A 23,572-nucleotide genomic window follows, 5' to 3' on the forward strand; every position below is an offset into this window, starting at 1 on the left:
CACATCATTGAGTCCTTCGGCGGATATAATTGTGATGTCTAAAGTCCGGTACTCCATGTCTGTGTTATGCGATTGAGCAATTGATCGAAGAATCAAGATTGCGTGTGTATAATAGGAACCGAAAAGACGATATAGTGTGTGTCTGTGTGTGTGGTGGATTTATGGACTAAATATTTAACACACAGTGCGGTGTGTGTTCATATAGAGGAGGCCAGGGTTTCTTGTTTTACAGGCAAGGAAAGTTTAGTGAATAATCCTTCCAAAAATTGGAATTTAGTAAAGATTCAGGAAGCTACTGAGAATATCACTTTATGGAAAGTGAATAATTTTTTAATTTTGTTTTTTCGTCCATTTATGGTAACTTTCCATCTTCATATTTCCATATCCCAAACTAGTTTCGTTTTTTACTTCCTATCGGTTTACTTTCCATCTCATAATTCTTCACCAAAGCGTCTTTTCTTATTTCAAATTTTGCAAAATAAAAATCTATTTAAATTTTTATAGATTGAACTTTGTAGTCAATCCTCTCCTAAATTTGGCTCGACTCCCCATAACCATTAAGGGGTTATGAGTTACTTGTAATATCAGTATTGCACTTTGTTACATGTAAAATAATGAAATTAGCCCTATATTTTATACAAACTTCTTGTTATTATTGCCCCCAAATCACAAATGATTACCATTATCATATAGTTCCAATTAACATAATTAGTAATCTTTATCCTCCTAAAACCACTTGTAACACAAACTAACAATTTTTGTTAAATAACATTTTTAATTTAACAAATTTAGAAGATACTTATCCAAAGGAAATTTTGCTTAATGGTATAATTTTTGGACGTGTGATAGCCAAGTGGTAGGACATGTGTTACTTGTGGTCAAAGGCCAGGTTCGGATCCCCCTCCATAACTCATCAGCCATCAGATAATTAGTTGCTTGCCTCAATTACTAGGTGCATTAGTGTTTAATGTAAAAAAAAAAAATTTAAAGACCAAAGAAGTGGTTATTGACATTCCAAACAAAATTATATTGTTTTAGAAGTAACAACTTAGGGGACATTCCATCCAAGATGAGTCTTGCAACCCTAGTTTATAATGTCTGGAATGAACGCAATCGCAGGATTTTCCAAAAGAAGTCTCTATCAGCACCATAAGACTTTACAAACAATTTGATCGAAGTTGCTATCCTCCACAATCTCGGATTAATTCTTTCAACAGTATTGCAGAGGAATGGGAAATACCCGACCGGAGGCGAAGCTTCGCCCCTGATCTTGCTTCCTGAAATCATTGTGATTTGGTTGGAGTTCATCTTGGACTTGGGCCCTATGTTTGGGTTCTCTCTGGCCTGTTCTGTTTTTTTTGATTGCTTGTTACCTTAGGCCTCTTTTCTTTTAATATATTTTAATTTACCTTTCAAGAAAAAACTTGGGGTAGATTTTAACGAAGCATTACTTTATGAAAAGACAGATGAAAAATACACAGACAATAAATACACAAATTATTCTCATACAAAGCAAAAATTCCTTTGGTTTAAAATATAAATAAGTTAGATGGATGAATAAAATATTTAATGCGTGTTGCCGAACTTTCCTAAAAAATTGGAGAAATAAAAAAATAACAATAATAATAATAATATTTTTTTGAACATTAATTTAATACTATACAATTGGGACGAAGGTAGATAAACAATTCACATGGATGATGAATCACATGACATGGCACAAAAATAGAATTGATTGGCAATTTTGGATGAGAATAATTCCAAGAAAGAAAAACACTGTCCATTGAAAAATTAACTAAATCACATGATCACATGAGTTCATATTACCAATATTCACACATCGAATCACTACCTCAGAGGGGAAAAAAATCAAAAAAATAAAAAAATATTTAGAAATCAAATCCACCATCAAAACCAGCATCATCAAAGCCACCATCATAGGAACCCATATCGCCGGCATCTGACAGCATATCTCCGACCAGCAAGCCTCCGAGCAAACCAGCTCCCAATCCCATCCCAAAGTTATTCTTCTTCTTCTTAGGCTTCTGCACTTGTGGCTGTGCATACCCATACCCCCCCGCCATCGGTGGGGCGGGATATGCCTGTGGCGGTGGCGGATATCCGTAACCCGCCGTATGCGGCGGATAAGCATAGGCCGGAGGTGGATTGTACGCCATCGCCACCCCAGCAGGAGGCGGCGCACCGGTGGTGTTCGAACCCATATTTGGTGGAAACGCCTGCACAGGCTCCTGACCTTTCACCGGCACCGCCGCTCCGGCCGTACTTGCACCGCCATACGGTGGGTACGCCATCGCCGTACCGGCCTTACTTGGATCAACATACGGTGGATATGCCGTCACATACTCGTGAACTTTCTCCGGCGCCGCCGCACCGGCCTTACTTGGATCAACATACGGTGGATACGCCGTCACAGGCTCGTGAACTTTTGCCGGCGCGGCCGTGGACGGATGAGTAATATTCCCATCGAACTTGAACGAAAATTTCAATGTACCTTTAGGCCTTCCGGAGGGTTTCTGGACTTGGTACTCGACGATACGTTCGGTATCGGTGTAGCCGCCGGCGAGGAGGTCTCTCAGGGGAACGGAAACGTAGCCGATGTCCTTGTCGCCGAGGACGCGATCTGACCGGATTTGGAAGAGGAGGCAGAGGTGGGGCTTGTTCACGGCGGATTCGGCGACGGAGAACTGCATGCGGTGGTTCCACTTGGGGAACGTTCCACCGCGTTTGTCGACGGGGGTCATTTTCCGGACGCCGGAGATCGACGCCACCACGTAGACGTCCATCTTGGACACGAGATTCACATCGTTGAGGCCTTCGGCGGAGATAATTGTGATATCTATACTACGGTACTCCATGTCCGATTGAAGAATCAAGATTAAACAATTGATCGATGAACCAAGATTGGATGGGTATACAATAATAGATATATATATATATTGAGGAACTGAAAAGACGATGATATATATTGATTGTGTGTGTGAGGATTTCTCGAGAATAGGATCAATGGAACGAACTTTATACATTATATGAGTGTTGTGTGGGTATATATATATAGAGAGAGAAAGTGGGTGTGACGTGTTTAGGAGTGTTTCTTACACGCGTTATTGTACGTGTTTGTATCCGCGTGAGGTAATGCATATCAGGAATGTAACCGTTTGGGAAGCTACAGAGAACCAGCACTTTACCAATTTTAATTCACTACTGTGTGTGTTTACACGAGTGTGTGTGGAAAAATTGAAGCCATCCGATGGCATTTATGACAATTACCCTTTGTGGATGATTCTAGAAATATTTCTGTAATTAGTTTTTCTCATTATTAAAAATTATTTTTATCAGTTTTTTTAAAAATTTAATTTTATCTTCACAAAAAAAATATATACTTGATATTCATTCTATATCGAACTATGCAACACTACCCAATAGTTTGAGTTTTTGAGTAAATGGACAAACGTCTACTCGTTACAGTTGGTATCAGAGTCAGACTCAATCCTTGATCAGGTATCACGCTAAGCGCCCAGCCCAGAAAGTGTCCGAATGAACACCCCGAATAGGCAATAATGAGGGCGTTGCGAGTTTGGATAGGGGAGAATGTAAAAAGGGTTATTTGTATCTTTTGCCTTGCATAATACTTAGAAGTTACTTTCTCTCTTTACCTTTTCTTTCGCCTCTCTCTGACCCTCAACCGCCTACCTTTCATCTTCTCTCTTCTGCTCCCCACTCCTAGGGGGGCGATCATTGCCTCCCACCTCTCAATAAACTCAGCGTGGTGTAATAAGTTCGCTTGGTGGGTGGGTCTCACGCCGTTTTGCTGTTATTTTATTAGATCTGCTTCTAGTTGGCTTGCTTTTGGCTCAACATGGTGGATTTGGTGTTTTTGTCTTCCGCTAGATCTCTGATTTATGTCGGGTTTTGGTATTCCCACTTTTTTGTGCGTGGTTTGGGTGGTTTTTCTCCTAGTCGGCGGGGCCTTGTGGATGCAGCTTTGGAGTTGTTGCCTTGATGATGGCCTGACCTTTGGGTCACTCCTGTTGATGCTCTTCTCCTTAGGTGGTCCGCTGGTGTGCTTTGGCTTGTTTCTTAATAAATCAGAGGCCTGTTCTTCAGTTTTTATTGTATTGCTTCTTGATTTATTTGCCTTTGTACGGTATTTATGACTGTATTTGTAGATGCCGTATGGCATAGCTGTTTTTCTTGCCACTATAAATAATAATAATAATAATAAAATAAATAAATAAACTGCAACTCTTTTATCAATTTTGATTTTTAACTTTCAATGAATCCAAAAATAAGTTCTATTGCCCACCTTTTTTTTTATTTTTTTATTTTTTTTTTTATATATATTCATAAAATATTCTCACGGTTACAGTATATATTTATATTTATTATTAAGTGATCAGCATGGGAGATCATTAATAGCCCATGTAAATAAAAAATTTAGGATGAAGTGATACGCATAATATTTTATGGCCATTATATTTTTTAGATTTTTGAATTAGTTTCATACACCACAAAATTTTTAAAAAAGCGATGACATGGCATGCCATAATATTAAGCATATTTATGATTTATTAAATGATTTATTTTTCAAAACATATCTTACTAGATACTCCATTATATATTTAGTTCAAGTGATTATGAAAAGGGACTATAGTAATGAGGTTGATGAACGAGCTTGGTAAGTGAACAATTTAAAACATAAAATTAAGCTCGATTCATTCGAAATTTGGGCGACCTAAATTCAAGTTCAAAAAGATGTTGATGAGCCAAATCAAAATTCTTCCTTTTAAGCTTGTCAAAATTTCAAGTCGAAAATTTAAAAGTTTTTGTAATCAAGTACTCAGTGAAAGAATGAAGCAAGGATACGTGTGATTATTCTAAAAGTCTTGTTCCATTTTAAAAAACTCAAAGTATCTAGATTTGAATTTATCAAATTCTTTTTATAAATTTCAAAAATTCTTCCATATTAATTATATAAAATTTTAGTACTTATCTACTCATCAAAGAATTTATTCATATTTATTTTATTGGGTTGGGTAAACCAAACCCAACTTACTCAACCTTAGCCCAGCCCGACTTTTTATTTGTTTGGACAACTATTTTTACAATAAGAGTTGGGTTTGAGTTGAAAAATCTAAACTCGAATTTAATTAGAGTTGGGCTTAGGTTGAAGTGTTAGCAACCCGAACCAACTCGAACCCGAATTTCAATATAATTTTCATATATATTTTTACTTTTAAATACATTATATATAATATTTAAATTATGATTACATTTTTTTTTTTTTTTAAACTTTTTTTTTTGTTAAATCTTAACTTATTGTATGTTAACATTTTGGAGAATGAATTTTATAAAAATTTGTTCGTAATTTATTAAAAATTTACAAAAAAAAAAAAAAAAAAACGTCTTTAAACTTTTTCTTGGTTAAAAGTAATTTTATTTAAAAATAATTTAAGATCATATTAAATTTTCGGTGTAAGAATTAGTTATATGAGTAATCCGAATTAACACGAAAGCTAAATCCGAATTAAAATTTAGAAGTATGAGTTGAGCTTATGTTGAATAATTAATGTTGAAGATATGATTAGAATTAAATTTGAGTTTAACATCTCTCTGATGAGTTAGACTCAAATCCTATCTCATATTCGTTTAACTTGTCCGAATTACCCGAGAAAAGGTTTGCAGATAAAACTATTCTCAAATGTCGATAAACTTGACAAAATAACAAATAGTGCTTCAATAAAGACCAGACACCTGTGTCGGCAGGAATCTCCAATTGTGGCATGACACGTGTAAAATATGGGCCCAAGCCTAATGTGAATCACAGACAGAGAAATGGTTGGATCGGCCCAATGAAGTTCTATCAACCTGTCAGTCCAACACTCCAACTTGGAAATTCATGACGGCCCAAGAATAAGCTCAATAAAGCGTAGAAACCAAACGGAACCAAATTGGGAAAAAAAGAAAGGCCTAAGTAAAAAGAAAGGCCTAAGTAAAAATATGCGTATTATTGTTGAAATTTCATAATATCTTTCATGGTATTGAAATAAAAGAATTTTATTGTATTTTTAAATTCCTCTGTTTGTTTTTGTTTTTGGAATTACATAAATCATTAATTTTGATCATTATATTAATGAATAAATACCTATTTAATTATATATAGGAGATGCAATTAAGTATCTATATTTTAGAGAGATCGAGATATAATGTGATATATATACATATATATATATATATAATTTGATATGCATGATGATTGAAATTTTAATAGTCAATAAAGATATTATATAAAACTTAAAAAATGGACTACAACTTTCTAAATAATTAATTTCCTTATATTTTAAAATGAGTTTCAATATTATATTTGATATATGGATAGTCACACTCAAGTAAGTAATAGGTTTTTATTTGTCGGCTAAATAGCAATACTCTTAAGGTATATAACCGAAAATAGAAACTAAAACCCTAGTCAAATAAATTCTCGAGCAGGAGTAAACCTAAACAAGAACAACAACAATCAGTAACATCCGAGCAACCACCATCACAGCAACCAACATCGCAGCAACCAGTATCACAATAACCAACATCGCAGCAACCAGTATCACAATAACCAACATCGCAGCAACCAGCATCACAACAACCAGCATCACCGTCTTCGACAACACAACAACAGAAACAACTATCATCATCATCACTATTCTTCTTCTTCTGCTTACCACTCTGCTTAAACCCACGGGAAGTCGCCGCAGCCTGCGACCCTGGTGGATCACCAGACGCCACCGGATACGTCACTGGTGGCGCAGCAAATATTTCGCCCAACTTGTAAGAGAATTTCAGATTGCCCTTGATTTTACCGGAGCGCTTTCGTACCTGATACTCCACAGTGCGTTCAGCGGAGGAGTTGTCGGCGAGGAGTTCTTTGACTGGGACGGAGACGGAGCCGATTTTTCGGTGGCCGAGGAAGCCGCGGTCGGAGCGGAGTTTGAAGAGGAGGAAGAGGTCAGTGGGGTTGGCCAATATGACCTCGGCGACGGAGAACGTCATGGGGTGGTTCCAGACGGGAGTGGTTCCGCCGCCTCTGTGGATGTTGGTCACGTATTTGGTTTTCCGGCCATCGTTGATTGACACCACCACGTCAACGTCCATCTTGGAGAACATATTGATGTCTGGGAGGCCATCGGCGGAGATGATTGTGATGTGTAGAGGACGATACTCCATGTTTTCCATGTTATCTTGCAGTTAAGCACTGCGTGTTGTGTGTGTGTGTATATATATATCTATATATATATGAGTTTTTACTACACTATAACAGCTCGGGCGTGCTTACCAAAACAACATAAACAACCCGCGGGTAGTGTGTGTGTATATTTATATATAGGATTTTTGGGATTTGTTTCTATTTATGGAATAAGGATTTTTTTTTGCAAGGATTTATGGAATAAGGATTGTACATTACTTGATGGGCAAGTATTGTAGAGGAGTTGTAGAGGGAGGATTACCACGAATGAGATTGAAAATTACCATAAATCTCTTTTATACAAAATTAGTTTAAAAGACTATCCATACCAACATCAACATGAACTCCTCATAAGTTCTATCCACGAGAGAGATTTTTGCCATTCGTAAGGCTAATACTGTCATATATTTTGCTATTTATTCAAACATTCACCTCATAAATCTTTTCTTCTTCGTGGTAAAAGACTATCCATACCAACTTGAAATTTCTTTGCGGAAATTTTTTCTGAAAAAAAAAAAAAAAAATGGAAACCCCAATTTTTTTTTTTTATTTCTTAAATTGTTTATGAACTTACAATAATGTATTTTTTTTAATAGTAAATTTCATACTATTTAAATTTTTGAACAAAATTTGTTTTCTTTTTATTTCTCTTTCCTTCGCTGCACTATTTTTTTACTTTAATTTTTTCTATTAATTTCATACGACCAAACCGAACCTGAAACCTTGATTGTGGAGCTTAAAGAAATGGACAATACTTGGGGTTCTCTTCTCGAATGATAAAGTTCATCCTCCTAGTTGACGTGGGTAAGGGTGACAAATTACGACAAGACCCGCCAATATAACTCGAACACGACACGAGATAAGCGGGTTTGGATTAACCTTAAACGGGTTCAGATTATAAACAGGTCATTAAACGGGTTAACACGTTTACCCGTTTAATAAATTGGTTGGGTTAGTGTTAAGAGTTCTTGACACGATTATTAAATGGGTTGAATTTGGGTTTACCTGTTTAGTATAATACCCTTGCATCGACTCGACATGACACAATTATGACCAACGAACATGAATTGTCATCCCTAGATGTGGTCCAATACAATTTAGATATATGTTTAAAATTTATAAAAATAATCATTACCCATTTTCTTACCGGTTTAACTGAATCCTAATTTTTTTTTTTTTTTTCAAAAGAATCACGATTGTTTCTATACTCAACCTCCATTTGAAATTGAAAAATTACTAAATTTATTTAAAGAATATACTATATCAAGTGTTGAATAAGAAAAAAATAGGAGCTTAAAATATTATATGAAAATTTGATGTTAGGACATCTCCAACCATTCTGTATATTTTTGTTTGGTGTAAATCTAATGTGTGATTTACATAAAAAAAAAAATTAGATTATTTATTTTTACCTCCAGCGGTTGTTTTATACCTTTTGTGTAAAAATATATCCCCTAATAACAACCAACCAGTGTTATGCAAGGACTCCACATAATTTTTACAAACTTATTTAATATATAGTTAATTCGTTAATGGAATGAGAAAGAGGGAGGAGAATGGCCTTAACTGATGCCAAGGCATCCTATATTGCTCATCGGCAACTTTTGAGTTCATAGTACTGCTGATCTTTCATTTTTCATATGTAACTCTTCAAGAGGTACACTCTTCTTGCTCCTTTATGTTGATGATATGGTACTAATACGTTCCAAATTTGAATTTTTACCCAAGATATAATAAAATCGGGCTTAATTAAAAAGGAGGCCCGTAGCCTTGCGTCCGGACGCGCATAATGGCGTCTAATTTTATTGCATGCAAGAAGACAAACGATGCAGTCCAAATGGCTAATCTGTTCTTTAAGGAGGTGGTTCGTTTACATGGGGTGCCACTATTTATGTCTTTAATAGCAACTAATATTATTTTGATGCCCTCTATGACGGCCCAACCGACTCAATCAACTCGCTCTCCTCGACTCAATCAACTGGCTCCCACCCAATCCGGCCTAATCGCTCTGTTCGATTCTTGGAGTTTTTGGATGCCGTTTGCGGCAAATTAAAGAGCAAGCCGAGCTCTACGTTTTGATCGGAGCCAATCTCCATTTGGCCATCATTTTGGGAGGCCAGGTGTCAGAATTGGAAGGTCAGGGATAACTGGATTATAAACTGGAGGTATATCTCGACCCTGCTCCTGAGAATGCAATGGCGACCCTTATGAGGCAAGTTTTTGTTCTAACAGAAAGTATGAAAGTAGCAGTTGGCAAGGCAAAGGCTTTGAAGGTGACAAGAGTTGACAACACACACTCGAACCACATTGTTGGTTCTGGCACGCCTGTATTACATCAAAATTAGAATCGATTTTAGTTAGCCGATTTTAGCGTCAACATTCTTGGCATGCCTAGTCCAATTAATTTTTTTATGTAAATAAATTTGTATATTTTTTTATGTAAATTTTTCTCCGATAATCAAATCATTTCACCAGTCCAATTACAATTTGGAAAGATGAAGGAAAATTATAGCGTTAAATAACACTTGCTTATATATGAGAGAACATATTTTTACATAATCTGATATATCTTTAGTAAATAGAAGTAAGCATTTTCCGAATTATCATTAATTGGCAAACATGAAAATTCACCTTTTAATTTTTTATCAATATAAGAACACATAATAGGAGAGTAAAATAATATTCTAAAGAGAAAAACTTACACAACGTGAAGAATACAACTATTTATATCTCAACCATGATGGCTTATTTATATCTCAACTATGATGGCTTCATCACTCTTTTGAGAAAGGGTGTTTAAGATAACATACTAACAAGAAAAATAAATCATAAAAATAAAAATACTCTTCATAAAAAAATTATATGAAAGAAATTCAAGACAAAATTTTTCTAACTTTTATTATTTTCTCTCACTAACAATGTACATCCTATCTCCTCTACATATATCCCTATTTGTGGAGTTTAGAATGAAACGATTGAGAGGGGAAAATTCTAATTACAAAAGTGAAAAACTTACACAACATGAAGCATAGAATTATTTATATCTCAACCATGGTGGCTTCATCACTCTTTTGCAAAAGGGTGTTTAAGATAGCATACTAACAAGAAAATAAAACATAAAAATAAAAATACTCTTCATAAAAAAATTATAAGAAAGAAATTCAAGACAAAAATTTTCTAACTTTTATTATTATCTCTCACTAACAATGTACATCCTATCTCCTCTACATATGTCTCTATTTGTGGAGTTTAGAATGAAATGATTGGTAACAGAAAATTGTAATTACAGAAGTGAAAAACTTACACAACATGAAGGATACAACTATTTATATCTCAACCATGGTGGCTTCATCACTCTTTTGAGAAAGGGTGTTTAAGATAGCATACTAATAAGAAAATAAAACATAAAAATAAAAATGCTCTTCATAAAAAAATTATTAGAAAGAAATTCAAGACAAAAATTTTCTAACTTTTATTATTTTAATTCTCTCACTAACAATGTACATCCTATCTCCTCTACATATGTCCCTATTTGTGGAGTTTAGAATGAAACGATTAGGAGAGGAAAATTCTAATTACAAAGTGAAAATAAAATAAAATCTTCCTAGCAAAAATCTTCTTTCCAATTTGGAATTATATGCTTTCCAATTTGGTTTGATATTTTTGACTTGATGTGCTTTTCAATTTGGTTTGGTCTTTACTGATTTGATGGAAAAACCAATTTTGAATTTGAATCGTATAATCTCATATTTTTGCTATTTTTGTCTCTTTTTTTTAATTCCGAAATTAGCCCCTATAAAACATGAAAATCACGGATATGAACATTTATCTAATAAAAAATATTAATTAATCATTTCTTATTGAATATAAAATAATAAGTTTTGTGCACTTATCAACTTGGTTGTTCATTTGTTAAATTTTCATCTAAATTTTTAGTTATGTTTTAATTATTTGTTATAACAAATTTATCTATAGCTCTTTTTTGAGATTGAATTGGTATATCTATTCTTTTCTTTTTATGTTTTTCATTTCCAAATTCATTCTCTCTAGTAGACACGCAGCAATATAAATAAAAATGATCACAACTCATAAGCAAAATATATAATTATATGATAACAAAAATTAATAAAATTATAAAATAATTTAATTTATAGAATAATAGAACCCAATTTCGAAAAACGGTCCAATGCTCCAACAAATTTTTCAATAGAAAAAATGAATGTTAAAAATCGATCTTCTGACAGAGTGAGATAGAGGGATTGTTAATTTTAACGAGTATTGAGTGGAGAAGGGAAAAAAAAAGTTCTAATGAGAGGAGAGAGACAACGTAATAGAGAGGAGGAAAAATATGTGAGAAAAAATACGTGAGGAAAAAGTAAAAGAAGAAAAAAAAGATAAAAGTTAATAAGACTCTAAATATATGGAAAGTTTTACCAATTTTCCAATAAATAAGCGGTTAAATACCTACCACTGCTGGTATAATAATAATGATGATATATATATAGATTGGTTGGTTCTAGTACTAGAAGGAAATAAAATTTTTTGAGAAAGAATTTGAGGCCATGAAACAAATAAGGTGGGAAGGAATATAAATCTTTAAGAAAGGCTCGTTATTAAATCTCCCGATTCCATGAGGATTTATAGTAGAAAGAAATAATTTAAAGAGAGTTATATACATGGAAATGAAAAGTTTTGAGACCGACCCTAGGAATAATAAAAAGTGAAAGAGAACCAACAGAGAAATATTAATTACTTTTCAATTCTACTTCACTACCTTACCAAAAATAAGTAAATAAATAAATAAAGTTATTGTGCTATTGATTTAAGGGTGAATTGCAAAAAAAACCCCTTAACTATTATCCATTTATAATAAATCCCCTTGTAAATGTTTTTGGCAAGAAATCCCCCTCAACTACGAGGGGCGAGTGATTTATTTTTTTTCCTAGTTAGTATTCACACACATGTCTCTTTTGAGACTTGAACTCCTGACCTCCTTTTAGGAGGTAAGAGGCCAATACTATTAGGCCACTGACCGATTGGTAGGAGGAAGTGATTTAACTTACCTCCGTTTAACAATCTTGTGAGACAATTTTTTCTGACCAAATTACCATTATTTTTAAAAAGAGAAGTGTCTCTATTACAGTTTCTTATGCAGTCATGCTCAACTCTTTGAATCTTGGATGAACTGTTATCTCTGATATCGATCTCTCTGTGTTGGGATTCAAAAATCTTGATGTTTGACTTTGATATATTTTGGACTCCGAAGTGTTAGGAAGATCTGAAGATAACAATGAATCAATTTGGTTGATGTTTGACTTTGATATATTTTGGACTCCGAAGTGTTAGGAAGATCTGAAGATAACAATGAATCAATTTGGTTGATTTTATTGACCCTGCTCTCAAACATTCTTTTCCTCTCCATTTCCTCATTGATCTACAAAATTTATGCATGTATCTTCAACCCCACTTGGTGTCACGGATTATTGATCATCATTTTTATCCAAGGAAGAGAATCTATTGCTTGACATAACATTAAGCATCTCCGAATTCAAGAGCATGAGGTCAGAAGAACTCACACTGCTCCCGACCACATCAGACATAATGATCTTGTGATTAAACTTATGCAGAGCTCATTTTCGTCGCTGTCACAATCTACTTAATTGGATGGGCAATTCTTCTTCTTTCTTACTCTTTTCGGATTTCTTAAAGCTGCTTCCAATGTTAAATCTCGAAGAACCATGATGGTCTCCGCTCACCGCTCTAACTGCTCAACTAGTTGAGTACGCGAAGTATGTAAGGTCATCAGCATTGACCTTAACCCTGCAAAGAGGACAGCTTGAGTGCTTCTCCAGCCATTGATCAACACAATTGATGTGGAAGGCATGCTTGCACTTGGGCAGTAATGGAAGAATTTCAGTGTCTTCGAACTTAGATATGTAAGGGTAATTTGGTTAGAAAAAATTGCCTCACAAGATTGTTAAACGGAGGTAAGTTAAATTACCCTTTCGTCATAGTTGACAGAATTTCTTGCCAAAAATATTCACAAGGGGGGGTTTCTTGCAAATGGGTAATAGTCAAGGAGGGTTTTTTGAAATTCGCTCCTGATTTAAACATACACAAACATAAAACAATAATAAATAAATAAATAAACATGGAATGACAGGGAATCAAAACGTTAAAAATCCTAATAATCCGAGCTGATATGGATCAAGCTGTACTGTTTAAACTCAATGTCCACAATTAATTAAACTCGAGTTCATTTTGGTTCAATGATTTTAAGTCCTAATTTAATCAAACTAATTAACAAGCCTAACAAGTCATTTTCATCACTCTTCAGCGAATTTGTTTACAAATCCGTTCATGAACATGGTTACAAATCCGTTCATGTCTATCTACTCAAGGAAAGAAACATTTGGGAAGTGAAATACTTGGACAATGCTCTTGGTCTTGGGAGAAAGATCCTCAGTCTTCGAAGCTCAATCAAACCTGAAATTGGAGATGGCAAGAACTCTAATTTCTGGTTTGATAAGTGGTGTCACTTAGGTCCTCTACACCAGCTTGTCTCACTGTAGCAGATCACGGATACAAACCATGACACCAAAACCAAGCTATCCTCACTTATCCTCAACTCCACATGATCTTTTCCCCAATCCACCTGAAATTGGAGATGGTAAGAACTCTAATTTTTGGTTTGATAAGTGGTGTCATTTAGGGCTTCTACACCAGCTTGTCTCACTACAACAAATCACATATACAAACCATGACACCAAAACCAAGCTATCCTTATTTATCCTCAACTCTACATGATCCTTTCCCCAATCCATTATCAACATACTACCCCAAATAATCCATCATCAACATACTACCCCAAATCCAAGATACATCCTCTATTCCCATTCCCAATCTTCTGAAAAAGGATAAATTTAGTTCGTGTCCCTCTCCCTCAGGTGAATTCTCCATTGCAAAAACAATGAAACAATTTAACCAACACCTGCTATCCCTCTATTGGACACACTTGGTCTGTTCTAAACCATTATTGCCTAAACACTCCTTCACACTCTAGGTAGTGTTAAGGAAAACTATCCTTGTAATTATGGTGATGAATATACAGAGTTTGTTAAGGAAACAAACTTCTCAAATTGTGAGAGTATCAAGGACGATCGTCAAAGGTCAATCACAACTATTACACGTTAAATCACAGCTATTACTCTTTCTCATTATGCAAAATTTCCATGTAATTAATGTGCACAAAAGGTGTATATATTATGTACGATTGATTAATGAAAATATCGCTTCCCTTACCAAATTATTCAAATTCTTCATGGTATCAGAGCCATCATCCGCAAGCCTTGAAACCATGTCGACCACTTCATCCAAACAGGAACCGCAGCTTACAATCCAATTGTTTCATCAATGCTCAACCTTGATTTCTGTCAAGCTCACCACTACTAATTACCTCATGTGGTGTTCTCAGATCACTCATCTAGTATGAAGTTTGGGCATTTATCATCATCTTACAAACGGTGATAAACCTGCTGAAGAGATAGAGGATGAAAAGGGTAGCAAAGGTGCTAACCCGCTTTATGAGTCATGGATTACGAATGACGGTTTAATCGTTTCATGGTTACTAGGAACCATGAAAGAAGACATGCAGAGTTCGATTTTCGGCTCCGAAACAGCTTATCAAGTATGAACCTCACTTGAAGAGCAACTCTTTCTCGTCACAATTGAGAAGGAAAGTCATTTAAAAAGAATGTTAATGACAATTCAGAAGGGATCTCGATCATTGGAAGATTATTTGAAGGATTTCAAGTCTATTTGCGATAATCTCGCTACCATTAAGAAGCCAATTCCAGATCTTGGTAAGGTGTTCCAGTTCGCTCATGGTTTGGGTCCGAGTTATGAAATTTTTTGAATTTTTATGCTCATCGAACCACCTTACCCATCATTTTCTCAGTTTGTATAGCCCTTTAAGGTTATGAGCAATCACAAATTGCGAAAAGAGACCAAGAGAAGATGGTACTGGAACATGCTCAAGCCTTCTTCGAACAGTAAGGTCGTAGTAGAAGCAGTCAAGGAGGCCGTGGATGGTTTAACTCAAGAGGTAAAGGTTTTACTCCTGCCGGAAGGTACAACGTTTAAAGAAATCAAAACAGCAATCGAAATGTTGGTCAAAACAACAATAACTTCCTATCGAAGGATAAAAATCCTTCTGGACAACAGTACCTTCTAAATAATATAATATTGAAAATAATGATAAAGTTTCTTGTTAAATTTGTAGAAAAGCAAATCATTTGGATATTGATTGTTGGCACAAGTTTGATTACTCATACCAACCTGAAGATTTTCCTCAAGCCCTTGCTACCCTCGCTATTAATGATTCAAATGACCAATCATTCTATGTTGATTTCGGAGTAGCTTCGCACATGACAAATGATACAGGTAAACTTTCTTACATAAAACCGTATAATGGAAGTGATGTGATTTATGTTGGAGGCGGAAATAGTTTACCTATATCTCATACTGGTGATATTTGTGTTAATATGCATGAATGACAATTAAATTTAAAGGATGTGCTTGTGGTCCTTGATTTGAAAAAAATCTATTGTCAGTTGGAAAGTTTACTTTAGATAATTTGTGTACTTTTTAATTCACTGCTTCTGACTTTGTTGTGAAGGATCGAAATCAAAGGACAATAGCGAGGGGGTGTAAGAAAGGTCAACTTTATGCTTTAGATGGGACTCCTCAAGAGGCTCTTAGTGCAATAAGGAAAGGCGGATCATCTGTAACCCTTTGGCATCAACGACTCGAAAACCCGAATTCAAAGATTTTATCTTTGTTAAAGGAAAATAAAGTTATTGATGTTACTCATTGGATTTCTAAACCTTCCATACGTGTTAGTTGTCAAATGGGAAAGAGTTGTAAATTACCTTTTCATTCTTCAACTAGAATTTTAAATTTTCCTCTTGAGAAAATTCACTGTGATCTTTGGCGACCTGCCCCTTTGGCTTCAAATCAACGGTTTCGTTTCTATGCAATTTTTGTGGATGATTACTCGAGGTTTACATGGTTATATCCTTTACGAAGAAAATCATAATTCCTTGATTGTTTTCTCAAATTTCAAAGGCTAGTAGATACCAATTTGATTGACGAATTAAGATTTTTCAGTGCGACAGTGGTGGTGAATTTAATTCAAATGATTTCCTTGATCATATAAAAAATTGTGAGATTGAAATATATATCTCTTGTCCAGGAACTCCTGAGTAAAATGGAGTAGCGGAATAGAAGCATCGACATATTGTCGAAACAGGCTTAACAATGTTGTTTCATGCAAATTTGCCTCTATCGCTTTGGGTTGGTGTTTTTCTTTTGGCAGTATATCTCATTAACAGATTATCATCTCTCATTTTACAGAATGACAGTCCCTATCATAAACTTTACAAACAATAGCCTGATTATAGTGGTTTACGGGTGCTTGGGTGTCAATGTTTTCCATCACTATGATCTCACGGTGGTAATAAATTTACTAAGAAAACATATCCATGCGTTTTCATTGGCTACAGTCCCATACATAAAGGTTATCACTGCTTAGAGCCCAAAACAAAGAGAGTTTACATATCCTGTCGTTTTTTATGAAGAAAATTTTCCTTACAAAGCTCCATGTGATCCTCCTGCCTCTTCACAACTAATTTTGTCTGAGTTTCCTTTTTTGATGAATTATTTAACTCTACAAAGAAGGCAACTTTTATGCAGGATCTTTCTCACCAATCGGACCAGTTGAGTAAGACAAATAAGGAAGCTTCGGTATCCTTAAATTCACCATATTATTGTAACCAAAATTGTGTTGCAGGTTCAAATCAAAATTTTGTAGAAAATATTGTTGAAATTTTGGAGCCTTCATCTCTTGCAAATCAGCCAAGTCTACGTGAATATTCATAGCCAGTCGTTACCATAAATCACGTCAATGATAACTCTTCATCTCCTGCAAATCAACATAGTCTACATGAAGACTCGGAGCCAATCGTTGCCGCATCATCAACTGATGTCTCGGCACTTCCCATCACAAACCGAGATGTCTCGTCTGACGACTTACCACTTATTGACTTATTGCTCTCTCCAGACACTCATAATGAAGCAATGCAAGATAGTCCAGCTGCCATCGTCTCATGTCCAGAAAGAATCTGACGACCACCTGTTTATCCCAATGACTATGCGCTCACCACCACCTCTGATCGTATTTCCCGATCCGAGCCTAAAACTTTAAAAACTGCTCTCAAAGATTCACGATGGGTGACGGCAATGGAAGACAAACTTCAAGCTCTTTATGACAATCACACGTGGGAACAAGTTCCCGACCATTCGATGCCAATATCGTTGGATCAAAATGGGTGTATCGTGTAACGACCCACTCCACCACATGGTATGATATTGTCCGCTTTAGGCCTGAGCTCGCACGGTTTTGCTCTTGCGCTTTACCCCAAAAGGCCTAATACCAATTGGAGTGACACACCTACATATAAGCACTTCACATTTTTCTTTCTCAGACGATGTGGGATTATGCACCCGTAACTCGTCAGTGTGGTAGCCTAACAGTGTCTCGCACCTGCCCACGACACACCCGCACATAGGGTTATCACAATCTACCCCCCTTGGAGGCTTGACGTCCCCGTCGGCACACTTTCGGCTAGGTCAAGCTTTGATACCATTTGTAACGACCCATTCCACCACATGGTATGATATTGTCCGCTTTGGGCCTAAGCCCGCACAGTTTTGCTTTTGGACTTTACACTGATAGTGTCTCGCACCCGCCCACGGCACACTCGCTGTGATACCCCTCGATTCTAGAGCCACGGGTGATCAAGTCCAAGCACAGATCCGAGGGATACCAAACAATTAATATGTAAACAAGCAGAAATAAAAACTGAATTAAGAATAAATTAATAATACGCTGAAAGAAATCTAAAATAAGAATCCTCAAACTTGAAATAATAAATATAATTTAAAACCATACAACTCGGGAATCCACCTAGTGGACCCCTAATCCCAAATCCTTGAATAAAATCCCATGTAACTAGAAGAGTGAGTGTCTGTATCTGCATCAACACGATCAAGCTCTAAGCCAGGTACTGTTGAACACCTGAAAAATAATAGAGTGGGTCAGGCTCACATGCAAGTCCTAATCTACTACGATCCAAACAGGAATCCGATACGCAGATACATCCTTGAAAGACTCAACAATATCTAGAGTAGTCCATATATGTATATATAGTACACACTATAGGACGTTCGCTAGTCCAGTAGGTCTGTCTCAGCCTGAATAGAAGGCAACATGCGAATACGCACCCTAAGGTGGGCATGAGTACCTAGACCTACCAGGGAACAACACCTATGTGTAATTATCCATCCTAGGCGATATACGCACCCTAACCATGGTCCTGAGACTCAAGCTTATACCATGGCACATATAATAAATATATAAAGTCCGTACTCCTCCTAATACAGAATATCATCCATCTGTGTAGTGGTCTGATATTTATATAATAAATCCGTTCGGAAACCATAGTAGGTCATTCAATTCACAATTGATATGACACATGTAGGTGATGGACTTAACCTTTATGGATAATCCATACCTGAATCCAAATTAGGTAGGACTTAGTGTTTTGAACTAATCCATTCCCAATATAGGTAGGTTTTAGTGTTTTGAACTAAGCCATCCCTAATATGACACCGTCCCATACCGGTTCATATATATCCATATAAGTAGGACTTAACCTTTTTATGGTTAATCCAACTCATTCCAAATTAGGTAGGATTTAGTGCTTGAGCTAATCCATACCTAGTATGTCACCGTCCCATACCGGTACATACAATCCTCCAGTTAACATAGTTGACAAAATAATATTAAGTAGTCATCAACCACACTCCACAGTATGCACAAGATAAGTTAATCTATATAGATAAATATTAGACATTCAATACAGCCTAAAACCCAACTCCAATAATGTAAATTGCTACAATCAATTCAAGCATTCACATTCACCATCATAAATTTAAGCATCAATTACACCCAAGCTAAGCACAGGTCATTCCAGTCAATTCACTTTACTTCTAATACCCCAGAAATATGATTTATTATATATATTTAAATCATATTTAACAACCTTGTTAAGCTCCAATATATATTACTAGCAAATCCTCCAACATAGCATAGTTACTAAAACAACATTGTATAATTGACTGCCATCCTCCAAAATATGCACCAATATGAATTCATACATATATATCAACATTAGGTATTCACTTCAGAACCTAAATATCATGATCCAATAATTTAAATAGCTAAAATAGGTCATAGCATTTAAATTCCACATATAGTCCATAAACTGATACTATTTAACAATCGTTGAGTACCAATTGATTCCAACCCAATCATAGTTGAAATTACAGTTAATCCACTATGTTTATAACATGGTGGACAATATGATTAAATATAATTAATTTATATACCAACAATTTGCTAAGTTCCAGTAATTAAATTTCTTAGCAAAATAGTGCAACGTATAGATTTTTCTTGTGCTGTATTTTACTCCTTTCCTTAATCCAATATTGTAATAATGTTTTTCACTATTTTAACAAGTCCCTAACATTTAATTACACCCCTCAGTATCCTTTAAACAACTTTAGAATTCACTGTACAGCTCAAACTACGCACACAAACACACTCAGTATGCACTTTCTGGGCAAGAGCAGGCTCTAAAAATTTAGAGCCTGCTCCATTTATGTTAGAGCCGGCTCCCTAACTTAGGGAGCCTGCTCTTTTAGCATGGAGCCGGCTCCATGCTCCTTGGAGCAGGCTCTTTGTGTGAGGGAGCTGGCTCTCTCATTTTGAGAGCCTGCTCTCTCCCTTTTTAGAGTAGTTCGTCCGTTCTTGCCTCGTCTTCTCCAACTCCGGTGATTATCTGAGCCTCTATAATGTTTTTAAATCCTTGTTTAAGGTTAAATCTTAGTCCTAGACAAATGTTAAACCACTGATATCCACTCATAACATGTATTGAAACCAAGATCTGGAACAACGATTTCAGAATTTCAATTAACAATTCAAAGCAACTCATAACAGATTTATTTCTGAATTTTAAATACTGTTCTAAATACATGTTCTAGAGTTTAATCTTAGACTTAGATCAATTTCAAGGCCTTTATTCGCATTACCAACCTCCGTTAAACAAAACTTAAAAGTAAACAACCAGAGGAACAAATAATAGAAAAACATAAGTTCATGCAAAACAGTTAATTCAACCGGATCAAATAAAATCATATATGCATAGAAGACATGTTATTATGTTTGTTTAAATCCATATTAGCCTTTATTTAATCCCTGGAGTCTAACTAGGCATGTACAGAACACGAATTAATGGGAAAGAGAAGAACAAAGACTTGCCTCTAGGTTTCAGTTTGAAACCTTCAACCTTCGTCTGCAAATTCCGGCAAACCTAATACATTCCCTTCCTCCTTTGGTCACTGCCCCTTTTCCTCTGTTTTGCCTTCTCAAAACTAATACGTGCATAGGGTTTTTCTAACCCTAGCAGACTTATTTTGTTCAATATATATAGGCCTTCATTCTATATTTAACCTACTTTTAATTTCGACTAATCTACAAGTCGGCTAAATACTCCCCGTAAAAGAAAACCCTAACCCTAATCTATATCCACGACCATTTAAAATATAAACCAAATGAGTCACCTAAGCATAACTGTAAATAAAGCAAAAAAAAAATTAAATAAACAATTGACAAATAAATTATATAAACTAACCAACTATACACGTCAATTAAATCATACTAATATAATAATTAAATTAAATCACACATAAACAGTAATTAAGCAATTTAAATTAAATACACATAACTAATAATTAAACAACTAAGCAAATACACATAAAATAAATTCCCCAAATAAAACAATCAATTCAAACAACTAAGTCATATAATCAAATAAAAATGAAATCAAAACCAAAATGCAAAATTAAATTCCAATTTTGTCCTTTTGAAAACTAGGGGTATTACATTCTTCCCCCCTAACAAAAGGAATTCCGTCCTCGGAATTCACGAAACTCTGAATTAATTACTGTGCAAAATTCATTTCCGTTTTTGTATGGCACAGCCGCTTATTTGAGCTCCACCAAATTCCTAACATAACCAACAACATACCAAGTTTCTATGTAAAAGAAAAATAGTAAAAAAAATGTACAACTCCTAGGTTGTATCTATCAACGCTCCAATCGTACCCGAAATGAAGCGAAGGGTAATAATCACTATTCCTCCATGTTCCATAGAACAAACGCATAAAAGTTCAATACATCTGGCGCTTAACAAGTTGGTAGCGCTATAGTATAGGCAACTGCCTAACTCGAGTAACAAAAGCCGTGAAAAGTCAGTGTAATACGAAACATAGTTGTTGCTCCAACACGTTCAAGGACTCCATTGCCATAGCAGTGTTTAACCCTTATAAGAGATAACCACCTACTATAACTCCGTTACCAGTGCAATGTATAACTGACATAGCACGCCAAAACAAACACCACTAATAATGATGTCCACCCTCGAACTTGCATATCCACGACCCTGAATCCCTATGGAATTAAAATTCCAACCAAATGCCGGTACTTCCTACCAACTATCCACCTCCGGATTAGCCATACTTCCCTGTTGATATAGGAAGTGGCTAAAACCTCCAATGATATCCGAGTATCAACTGTCCACCTTGTTAGCAGGTGATACACTTGGAGATAATGATATACATGTCCCCATCTATACCGGCTTACCAAGACGAACCTGGTAACTCCTATTTATTTGACTGCACCGTAAAATTTATGAAATTTACATCTCAGTCACCCCGACCTTCCTAGAATCAAACAGACAACCACCGATCCTCCTTCAGTGCCTTAAACTCATCTGAGTAAAGTACGATCTCCTGTGGGGTCAGCTCAAATATTCTAAGTTGACCGCCTCCATTTTCCCGGTAACAGCAAGTGTTATTATTTCCACATGCTAAACTCAACTGACTTCAAAATAACCACCAAATGCTCAATTACCCTAGCGGTTAGTACAGTCATCCTCCTCCCTATTACCTCCACTAGATGCAACCTAATGCAAAGTGTGAATCACCACATCTATCCATCTAAGCCGTTTCGTGATCCGTGCTATCCGTAGGAACTGATATCTTACTAGTTCCACAATAGACAAAGCGAAGCTAATTAAACTTTTATCAGACAACCTATATCCCAACCAAAATCCTGACCCTTGTGTAGAATTAGTACCCTCTCATCTAGATCCGTGGAAACTACTCTGTCAATCCCGCTTCAGCATGAGAAATGGTCGCAAGAATCCTATGATATCTGACGGTCCATCTAGATTATTTTACCAGATATCAGATTATGAGACAGATATCTGATGTTCTGGTCTCATCTTCAAGTCTTTGACATCTTACTTTTCTAACACGAGTAAGTGTCTATTAGACATCCCGTTTAACTGCAACCGCATATGGAAATCTTTTCATCCTCCAAATAGTCAAAAAAAATTCGAGCAACAACTACTTGTTGCGAACGGTAACCTAAAAAAAAAATTTTCATATTATTTGTGCAAATGAGTGACTCCGCCTCCTCCTTGATATGCAACTCCAGCACCTCTTCCTAATGACACCCCCTCATGAATCAAATTCTTGATTAAGAATCAACTGATGAATAGTTAGTCCCTCTACTATCCTCAGTCTGTGTCATTCCTATAAGTACTTAAACCATTACTAAATCCTCCTGCTGACTGGGAACAACTCTTGAAATTTCCAAGAAGATGTTCAGCAAGTTAGTACCTCCGATAATTCATCATTGCATTAAAATATATCAAATGAATTTAGATTATTTGACTCACACTGCGGGGTTTATTTATCCCTTCCTGAAAACATACCATAATTACGCATGTCCAAGTTCAAAAGATTAGCTAGAATAAAGTATATATACCAAATCCTATGTCCACATGCTCAGAATCCTAGCATAGTTATCGCTATTCCTCCAAAATGATAGTTGGTTGATCACATAACGCGTGTCCCCAACTAAACCCCATTCCCCCTCCTGAACATTTAACAAAAAAGAAACACATAATGCACACACAATAAAACACAAGAAAATTTACGTAAAACATCGTTCCTCCTAACAAAGAAAATCTCTTTTAGAAATCAACTTTACCCGATTGGTTCACAATTTCCTTTCTACAGTTTCGGAGGTAATCACCCAACCTCGAAACATAGCTCAAAACCAACTCCA

The 23,572-nt window shown here is 35.7% G+C and overlaps 1 protein-coding gene and 1 pseudogene across 1 annotated transcript; both read right to left on the reverse strand.

Moving 5' to 3' along the window:
* Nucleotides 1-1,696: 1,696 nt before the first annotated feature.
* On the reverse strand, nucleotides 1,697-3,049 carry LOC132299675 (protein SRC2-like). Its single transcript, XM_059796435.1, has one exon. The coding sequence runs from the start codon at nucleotides 3,042-3,044 to the stop codon at nucleotides 1,890-1,892; it is 1,155 nt and encodes a 384-aa protein (XP_059652418.1). The 5' UTR covers nucleotides 3,045-3,049; the 3' UTR covers nucleotides 1,697-1,889.
* Nucleotides 3,050-9,358: 6,309 nt separating this feature from the next.
* LOC132301167 (E3 ubiquitin-protein ligase ATL42-like) lies at nucleotides 9,359-14,614 on the reverse strand (annotated as a pseudogene).
* Nucleotides 14,615-23,572: the final 8,958 nt, after the last annotated feature.

The sequence above is a fragment of the Cornus florida genome, unplaced genomic scaffold, assembly GCF_030987335.1.
Source record: "Cornus florida cultivar Cherokee Brave unplaced genomic scaffold, ASM3098733v1 CherokeeBrave_3.0.0_Hap2_Chr03, whole genome shotgun sequence".
Lineage (NCBI taxonomy): Eukaryota > Viridiplantae > Streptophyta > Magnoliopsida > Cornales > Cornaceae > Cornus > Cornus florida.